The 10,060-nt window shown below is 46.0% G+C and overlaps 1 protein-coding gene across 7 annotated transcripts in view; it reads left to right on the forward strand.

Annotated features, from left to right (window-relative positions):
- The window catches only part of SHROOM3 (shroom family member 3), a 143,282-nt gene extending 134,033 nt beyond the window's left edge, over positions 1-9,249 (forward strand). For 6 of the 7 annotated variants that reach the window (XM_061354693.1, XM_061354691.1, XM_061354694.1 and 3 more), the window contains 5 exons: positions 9-926; positions 2,068-2,580; positions 3,389-3,539; positions 7,387-7,659; positions 8,278-9,249. In XM_061354693.1, coding sequence (XP_061210677.1) covers positions 9-926; positions 2,068-2,580; positions 3,389-3,539; positions 7,387-7,659; positions 8,278-8,634 — 2,212 coding nt within the window. In that variant the 3' untranslated portion in view covers positions 8,635-9,249. The remainder of the gene's footprint in view (positions 1-8; positions 927-2,067; positions 2,581-3,388; positions 3,540-7,386; positions 7,660-8,277) is intronic. The other variant, XM_061354692.1, reaches the window with a different exon arrangement.
- The last annotated feature ends 811 nt before the right edge of the window (positions 9,250-10,060 follow it).

The raw sequence follows: 10,060 nt of genomic DNA on the forward strand, positions 1-10,060 counted from the left end.
ACATTTAGGTCTCTCAGCAAGAAAGAAAGAAGCCACTCAGAAAAAATGGCATTCACCAGTTATTATCCCCATCCTCACCGCAGCAGTGAGGTGGTCACCGGGTCCACCACACTGAACGAGAACCACAAGCTCTCAGAACTTTCCAGGCCAGATAGCAGGACTTCTGCATTTGTCTCATCCCCATCAGAGGCAAGGAGTCGCTATCCTGAGCAAAAGCAAGGCTTTAAATCCTTGTTCCTTAACCTTACTCATGGATCTGGCCAGTCCTCCCCCAGTACACCCACCCCGGCTCCCTCAGACTTCCAGAGTGCAAGTGATGGCCAGGCTCTGAGACAGCACCATGCCAAACGAGATGATGTTCCCCCTGAGGGCAACGGTAATATTCCGGCACAGTCTTTGGATGATGTCCAGGATAGATCCTCCAAGACTCCCACAGAAGAAATGATGTGGAGAAGGAAGGCTGGGCTCCTCCACAGATCTGTTCCACCTAAAGTGGTGTGGGCCCATTCAGTCAAAGACAACAGCTACCTGAGGGCCATGGGGTCTCCTCCAGCAGCTGGGCCACAGTTCCCCCAAAGGTGGCAGTCCCTGCCGACACAGAGCAGCACTTCTTCTGACCCAGAGACTCCTTCTCCCCAGGGGACAACCCATCTCCGGATCTCAGAGTCAGGGCTGCAGCTCACACCCCCACCACTGCTGCAGGATGATGAGGATGACGAGGTGTTTGTCATGCCTTCCCAGACCAGGGCTGTTGTGCCACCCTTCTCACCCACCTCACTGCCATCCCATCCTCTTCCTGAGCTGAGCTCTTACACTTCTGCCAACAGCACAGAGGAATTCCCACCTCCTCCCCCTCCTGTGGCCCTTGAGGGGAATGGGGCATCTGGAGACAAATGCACCAGTCTCGCAGAGGAAGCCAAAGTGAGGTAGGGGTGGGGGCAGGGGGGGGGGCTGGAACTCACCATCTTGGGCATTGTAGGGCCATATACAGCATGATATGCGGGGCTCCAGACAAATGGGACTGAGATCTGTGTACCGCAATGAACTACACACAGCTGGTAGCTGAGCAGGCAGTTCCATGCTTCTTACTCCAGCATGAAGAGTTAAAATGGCTGCTGTCTCCTTCTAGTTACTGGGTTTTGAGAGAGAACTGTGAAAATCCTTGATGGTTTTTCCAAGCAGTTAGAGTTTCCCAGAATACATTTGAAACCTGGCACAAAGTAATGATGTTATGAAACAGTGACCATCTGCCAAGAAGCGACAACACAAATATGTCACAGTCACACTGAATAGTGATTTTTTCCTGAAGGACAGGACTTGGGGCTTAGTGCCCAGCTGGTTTAACTCAGCACAGTTTCCTTCACTCCCAAGGAACTGCTCTGAGTTCCATCTGGGAAGAATCTGACTAGGGCTGTGGTAGTGATCGGCTTTTCCAACATGAAAAGGATAAATGAGTATAGACAGCTCAGGATGGTACCTCCAGCTGGGGAAATGCAATGTCCCCAGTCTGTGAGCAGAAAACAAAGTAACTTGTCATAGAATCACTAACTGGTTTGGGCTGGAAGGGACCTTAAAGCTCATCCAGTTCCAACCCCCAGCCACAGGCAGGAACACCTTCCACTAGAGCAGGTTGCTCCAAGCCTCATCCGGCCTGGCCTTGAACACTGCCAGGGATGGGGCAGCCACAGCTTCTCTGGGCAACCTGTGCCAGGGCCTCACCACCCTCACAGGGAAGAACTTCTTCCTAAGGTCTCATCTCAGTCTCCCCTCTGTCAGTTTAAAATCATTACCCCTTGTCCTGTCACTGCATGCCCTTGTCAAAAGCCCTTCTCATTCACTAGTTCTTTCTATGTTGTAATGACAAAACAGCAGTGTCCAGGTTGAAGGGACAGTATGTTTATGGTGCCAGTAGCTTCATACTGTGGGCTTTTGTGTTGAAATGAGGAGTAAGACACAAAAATTAATGAGAGAGAAGGAAAACTTACTTGTCTTAGGCCTTCACCATGTGTTCACAATGGTCCTGTGTGGTAAGTTTATGTTCATCTCACAGAATTTTTCTGTCCATAGCAGCTTCAAAAGCTTTCCCAGCGACCTGGCTGAGTGGGAGATAACAAGATGGGGCACCAGTGTCCATGAAAACAATTTTTCCCTCTCCCCACCTGCATCAAAGAGGACTAGCTCTCCATCTGCTGTGGATAAACAGCACCAGTTACTTGCTGCTTCTGAAGCACCTCAAAGTACTGATAAGCAACCCATAACTCAACCTGAAGGAAACCACAGTGAGCCAGCAGTCATTACCAGAGGACTGGAAAAAGGCAGCCTGGATTCCAGAATACAAAGTGCAGCATCTCCAGTGAAGACAAAAACCCCAGAGGATATTAAGTCAGAAGCTCTAGCAAAAGAAATTGTCCATAAAGACAAGTCTCTGGCTGATATCCTGGATCCAGATTCCAAAATGAAAACAACCATGGACTTAATGGAAGGGCTTTTCCCCAGTGGAACCAGCTTGCTGAAGGAGAACAACATGAAGAGGAAGATGACGCAGAAGAAAGCTAACAGGACAGTGGCTGAAGATGACCCGTAAGCACTGTTTCTTTGGGTGGTGGGCTAACACCGCTGCAGAACTCACTAACTGCTTTTAAGGACAAGCCAGTGCTGAGTTTTTCAGGTGGATGCTGGTGGAGAGAGAGCTTCTCTGTTCCCAGGTGTGAAGACTGAAAGCCCTTTCTCAGGAGCTTGGCTCTGTGTGTGGCCTTTGGGCTCACCTCTGTGAGCTCTTTGGAAAACCATGCCGAGCTTGGTAACAGGGCTTGTTACATGTGTTACCTGATTTTGTGTTACTTGATTTTGCTCTCTTAACTCTTGTAATCTGAAGCAATTCAGTCCAAAGCACAATAACAGGGATATGAGAGTAAAGTCAGTACTAAAACAGTGGTAGGCAGAAAGATAACGAGTGGCCAAATTTTGAAAGGAGGGATGGAGGCACCTGCTTATTACAGGGAGATGCAAAGTTCAGCCCAAGTTCTCCAGTGTGGATTTTATAAGATAGAGACTCCCAAGTGACACCTGGAGAACCATATAGAAATAAGCTGTAATGCATCATGCTAGGTGATATGGTCAAGTGCAGCCATTACCAGCTGAGGTGTTCTGATTTAGCTTCAGCAAGGATCTGGTTCTGTAGAGAGATGGTAACCAAGTCTACGTTTAAGGAGAGGGTAGGCATGAAAGCAGCTGACATGCACCCTCTGATGGCAGGAATCGGCCATTTCCTTTGTGGATAATAACACTGGGAAGGTACCAAAGAGGAAATGCTGGAAAACCATTGATCTAGGCATGGGAAAAAGTCAGGCTCTGACTGAACTTCTCCTTTTTCTTCACTGTGGTGTAGGAGAGAAGAAAAGGAAGCTCCTGTAACCCTAGTCACCTGTCCCGCATATTACAGTGTTTCAGCACCCAAAGCAGAACTGCTGAATAAAATCAAGGACTTGCCAGAAGAATTAAGTGAGGAAGAGGAGCTGCTGGACATAAATGAGAAGAAGGTAAATTCAGCACACCACCACCATTTGCTAGTAACTTCCTGAAATTTCTATTTGAGCTCAGGTTTTGACAGTCCCAAATTACAGGAGGGCTAGGTGTGTTTAGGCCCCCTGTGAAGCTTTGTTACAGTGACCCAGATTGAACAAAGAGAGATAATCTGAGTACTCATAGTAAACTTGAGTACAAATCTTGCACAACCCCGAGGCAGGTCTGTACTGTACTAAATGCTGAGTGCAGTCCCTGTCCCATAGCAAGGAAGGAAAAGGGAGAGGTGAATTGACTTTAGTACGTACAGATCAGGTTAGAAACAGGAACAGATTCCAGCTAGTGACTGCACTGAGTGCATGACGTTTGCCCTAGGATTTTCCTCTTCAGTGAAGCCAATTTACCCATTTTAGCTGCTATCTGCATTCACTGCTTCCAAAGAAACATTGGCTATTCCTTTTCCTCCACACTTTGTTGTTTCACTGACCTGCCGAAAGTGATGTGCACCTCAGCAGCTCAAGTCAACATAACCTCAATATGATGGGTGGAGGAGAGCAGGGCAGAGGAGGAGGAAATCTTTTCCTCTGATTGCAGCTCCATTTCACTGAGGAATGGCCCCTGCAGTTCTTGCTGCAGGCTTGGGTGCTCTGTCTTCCAGGGCTTTTGCAGGGCCTTCTAATTTGCCCCTGTGGTTGTCTCACATTGGTTACCTGGTAATTACAGACGTGTCGTGAAGCCCACAAGTCCCAAAGACCTACAGGCAGGTACTTGCCTGTCTGTGCCTCCGTTCACATGCCTACATGTCAAAAGCAGCTGTGCCTGTAAATTTAGAACATCCTACATTGCACCAGAGAGAGTAGTGCAGCCCATATTCCAGCCCGTATTTGTACAGCAGCAGAGTTTAAACATACTAAAGGATACAAATGTTTGTGCAAGTCCCATATGATGTGATTGTTCCTGCACTGAAATCAGGCATGATCTTAAAGAAAGCCTCTCAAACCCAGCCTCTCCATCATAGTGCAGAGAATTCACATCTCTACCACAGCTCCACATTTTCTCTCCAGGTCCTCATCCCCATGCCACGTGTAAAAAAGCAGAGAGAAGATGTGATGCCCTGTAGCCCTGACTTGGGAAGCTTAGTCTCTTTTCCATATTGCCTTACTGTTTCTATTCTCAGCTTTTATCTGTTAAGCACAATCTGCTCCCTACCAGGCTTTAATACAGTGACAGCTAGAATGGGACCTCCAGCAAAGTGCTAACATGAATAAGGAGTGCTAAGACAGGAGACTTTTTCTATTTTGTGAAGCATCTGAGGTGCAGTCAAGTCTTCAGGAGCTGTCATACCATGCCACTGGAATGGATTAGAGGCACTCATGCCTGCTATCTCTTACTTCTGTAGTCCTACATAGATTCTGCGTAGCAAGTCTACACAGATAGATCATGCACGTGTTGCTAATTAATGCTGCTTTAATTATCTGGCCCTAGCCATCGGCTGTAGAGCACCTAGCTTCAAAGGTAATCAGCCCGATCATCTCTTAGGGTGCTTCAAAACCAGCTGCCTCCTTAAACGAGCGTGAAAGGTAGGGAGCAGTGAAACAAGAGGTGCTGCTCCATGGAGTCAGTGGGCATGCTGCAAGCATCTGACAGGCTTGCAAGTAGATGTGAACCTGCCATGGAGGATGAGTCCCAGGGCTCAAAGGGTACATTTGCATGGAGAAACAGAAATAGATGGGAGTGATTAGGCCAGTCAGCAAGATCTGCCTGGTATGTTTGTTCGTGGTCTGTGTGAAAGAACATTTGCATAGGCATTTTCTGAGAAGGCAGCTACTCTCAGAGGTCGTTTGGATAAACCAAGCTCATTTCCATTGTTAAGTATGCAAAGGAGCTATATTGGTTGGCATTTGAGATCGAAGGAGAATCACTGATTAATGAACACAAAGCAAGTGTGTCACAGCCCTGTACAGCTCCCATGCCTTTAGAACAAAGGTGTGTCACTCCCAGCAGTCCTAGAGCCTCCTGCTATGGCTCGGGGGCAGATTTGAACCTTGAGCAAAGCTCCTGGAGCACGGAGGAACGACTTATCATCTGAGCAGCTCTATCCTCCTGAAAACCTGTTGAGGTTAATGATGGACTCTCTTCAGCCCATACAGTCCTGCTATAGAGTTTTCCCTCCAGGTATAGTAATCATTGAAAATAGATCACTTCTTTTGCTCCCCAGGATATGGTCCAGCTATCAACTGGTGAGGATTTTGGATCTCTCTTTTGAAGGTGGTATTAGGATCAAAGGCACAGGGAAGGACAAGTGTTGGTCTCAACCTGTCCCACTGAGGGGAGAATGGAAGGAAAGGTTTTGTTTTTCCTTATCCTAGCAGGTGGGATTTAGTACCACCTTTGTTCTTCTCTTCCCCGAACTACCTTTGAACTAATAGTGTGACTTAGCAGTCATTCCAGCATAAGCCTGGTCGCTGATGTTTATTTTAAGGGAATAATATGGTTTATTCAGCCTTTCATCTATGTGGAAGCTGGCAGTAGACTGCAGTGCAGCCACAAAACCGTGCACACAGAGGATGTGCACCAAGTGTTCCATCTAGTGGTGTCTGGCTAAGCACTGCTGATGATGTCCCTGCTGCAAAACCAGCCTGTTAAAACCTGCTCTGACAGGCCATCCCAGGGATCAGGGCCAATCCAGACTACCCCAGCCTGACCTGTGTTTGAAGATACTTTCTACTTTGGGGTAGACTTCCTTCTTACATGGAATGACCATCAGTTTTGATGGAAAGAAGGCTTTGAGAGTATTTTCAGGCAACCCTGTGATTTATTTCTTTTTCATCCTGCAGTGTTTGTATGCAGAGCAAATTAAGATAGATGTAATGGTGTCTCAGCAGTGCATAAACCGAAGAGACTGAAAATACCTAAGCCTCCTATGAAGAGCTTTACCTGCTCTCTGTGCTCTCAGTTCTGAGTTAAATGGAAGCAAGAATTGCAAGCCCCGGGCCATACACTTCTGCTTTTGCATGTCTTTCCCCTGAATCCTGACAGAAATTAGGATCTCCATCATATGTGCAGCATGGCTGTTTCCGAAGTAACTGAACTCTGGGGGCCTCCTTTTCTTTGGCAATGAAACAGTTGCCAGCATTTTCACAAAATAGGTGTCTGCCCTTCATGTCTTTGCTCAGTCACTAAGTAAATTCAGAGCATCTTTGGTGTAAATTCTTGCTCGATTCCTCTTTCTGTGAGGCAGTGCCTGCACAGGCAGGAAGCTTTGGTCATAGCTGAATTAGAGGCTTACACCTCAACACTAAGGCAGCTGAGTAAGGAACAGTCAGTAGTTTCAGGAGGAGGAAATATGTAGCAGTTCCTTTTGTCTTGCTAAGCCATATGTAAGTGTCAGCTCAGCCTCCTGTCATGCCATTAATACAGCTGAAATTCATTTTTTTGCCAGTTGTTTTGCACAGTTCTGGGTCATATAAAATACAACATCCAAATAAGACATTTCAGGCTGGGGCAGGGAGTGGGGAATATGCAGGAGATGTGGCTGTAGCTCTTTTCACTTGGAGACTTTAAAGAACCAACATCTTTCAGATATAGGAAATTGGATATCAGAATATGGTGCATCAAAGCAGATGTCTCCCTCAATGGCAGAACAAGTATATCTTCATGCAGTCTGACTGGGTACTCAGGTTATCAACTAGATGTGGAATTTCAGAGTTTTCTCTGTTTCCTCCTTAACGTCTTCTTTGTCAGCTGCTGCTGACTTGACCCTGCTCCTCAGGAACTGTAGCCATATCCTTTCATTGTCGTCATCCATAGATCCAGGGAGATCATAGTGATTATGAATGTGACAATGCGTTTCCCTTCTGACAGGCTGAGCTCATCGGGAGCTTAACCCACAAGCTGAAAATCCTGAAGGAAGCCAAGGAGGGCTTGCTTGCAGACATCAAGATGAATAATGCTCTTGGAGAGGAGGTGGAGCTGTTGATCAGCAAGCTATGCAAACCTAACGAGTTTGACAAGTACAAGATGTTCATTGGCGATTTGGATAAGGTGGTGAACCTCTTGCTCTCCCTTTCTGGACGCCTGGCCCGTGTAGAGAACGTTCTGAGCAGTCTGGGGGAAGATAGCAACAGTGAAGAGCGGGTATGTATCTGCACAGCCATCTTGGCCTTGTATGTATCTTGGCCTTTTTCAAGGCGCAGGACACCAGCAGTCACAAGAACATGCTTGTATAAGCCAGAACCTCCAAAGACTCACAGGTGTCTTAGTGCTTATGTATATACAGTAGCAAATGCTTGGTCCCAGTTTGTATCAATGTCTCAGATGCTGTGGCTTTTGTCTCAAAACAGAATAGCCATGGCTGGGACAGCATGTCTGTGACGATCGCTGGAGGAAAGGGTGCATGGTATTGTGTGCTGTGGAACAACCCACTGCCTTTTGCCTCAGTTCAAGCTATCTTTTAACATTCTTTGGGTGGTTGAGAGACAAAGCCAGGTTTTCCTGGTAGTTGTTGCTTTCAAGCAAGTTTTACTGACTTTCTTGGAGTACTTTCTCTCCTACTTTGACTAGAACATTGTCCTGATTCGGTGGGATTCAGGTTTAATCTGTAATGAGGAATTCACCCTCCTCCCCCAGGCTTAGCTGGCTTAGCAGCCATCTCACCTCCCCCAGAGGTGGCAAATATGGTGTTGGGAGGAAGGAGACAGGAGATCAGTGATTTTGGTGCTGCTGATACTGAAGTGCTCTCTTTGGCGTGTGCAGAGCTCACTGAATGAGAAGAGGAAGCTGCTGGCTGGCCAGCATGAAGATGCCCGGGAACTGAAGGAAAACCTTGACCGTCGAGAACGGGTGGTCTTGGAGATCCTGGGCAACTACCTTTCTGAGGAACAGCTCCAGGATTACCAGCACTTTGTAAAGATGAAGTCGGCACTCCTCATAGAGCAGCGAGAACTAGACGATAAAATCAAACTGGGCCAGGAACAGCTCAAGTGCCTGATGGAGAGCCTCCCCACAGACTTCACGCCCAGGGATGCAAAGGCAGCAGCTGCCTTAGCTGCAGCACTTGCTACCTCTGCAGGTGTTGGTGGGAAAACACCTCCAGCGTTCTCCTCATTTTAACCTTTCCCAGGTGGACCTGGGATACACTCCTCCTGCTCAAGTCTATTTAATCCAGGTACTTGGCAGATGGTTCTCTACAAAGACAATGAACAGGGACAGGTTTAGAACAAGATTTCAACAAAGGAAAAAAAATAAATAAAGGTTTTATTTTCCTTTTCTTCCACCTCTGCTTCCTGGAAACGTAAAACAGTGTGGAGGGAAATATCCTCCTGCCAGAGATGGGGAAGAGTCTCATGAGAATTGAAGACACACATTAATAAAAAACATGACCTCCTCTCTTCTCTTCCTTTCCTGCCTACCTGGCACCTCATTAAATAATGAAGGATCTAAAAGAATGAAGCCTTAAAAATAAAACCCAACCCATTCTACTGAACATTATTTATATTTTTAAAAGAACAAGACAGAATGTGTAAGTTTTTGTACATACTCCAATCAGTTACTTGATTCTACTTTGCTCTGTATGTAGAAAAGACATTTAATTTTGTATTTTGTGAAAACCTTAACAAAAAGAGGGAACCCCAAAGATAGTCATGCATTAGCTTGGAACATCTCTTTGTGGTTTTGTTGCTGTTGTTGTTTTTTAATGTAATAAAGAACTACCAGAAGAAGCTTCAACCTGTTTCAACACATGCTAAATTGAGTGGCCTTGTGAAGGAGCTTTTGACCAGGAGAACACAATCTTTTTATTAACATGAAATCTGATGTTCTCTTCCTACCCACAGAAGCCGTGCACATGTAAAGATAATGTTGTGCCCCTAGTTAGATAGGCAAGAGCCTGCTGTAAGGATAATTGGATTATTTCCTAGTTAGGGCAGTCTGGAGTAATCAAATTTGCCTGACTGAACTTCAACACAGCTAGAGGACTACTGCCTATTTGCAGTCAGTAAAGTAGACTGGAGCAGGCCCTCTTTTTGTGCTTTCCTCTCTAACAAGCTACATCACCATTTAAGCAAAATGCCTACAAGCTGCATGAACAGATTATCATCATGGCTCATGAGCCAGATATGTATCACATCTCTCCAAACCTTGCAGTGACTTTGAAGCGATTCAGGCTTCTCCTTTCTCCAGGGTGTTGCATTGTTCATCCGATTCTATCTTGCCACCAGGACCACTGCAGAGATTTTAGTTATGTAGTTTTTAAGCCCATTCACTGTGAATGTCAACTTTAGGATGTTACTGAAAATTACAACATTCATTGCTTTCTGTGCTGGTTTAAAAGCCCCTTTATGTTTTTTAATAGCTCATATCATAGTTCTTCCACAGACAGCTTGGCAAACTGAAGAAAATGCCAAATTAAAGAAAGTGCCTTTCTGTCATACCAAGCATCAGCTGACCTATACCCAAAAGAAATTTTACCTGGGTTTGTAATGCTTTTAGAAGCAGCAATTACCTGTGATGACATATCCTTTTCATTACTTCTGAGTCT

Source organism: Neopsephotus bourkii, unplaced genomic scaffold, assembly GCF_033783945.1.
Source record: "Neopsephotus bourkii isolate Nb327-2 ecotype Australia unplaced genomic scaffold, CSIRO-AGI_Nbou_v1 NB_741, whole genome shotgun sequence".
In the NCBI taxonomy this organism is placed as follows: Eukaryota; Metazoa; Chordata; class Aves; order Psittaciformes; family Psittacidae; genus Neopsephotus; species Neopsephotus bourkii.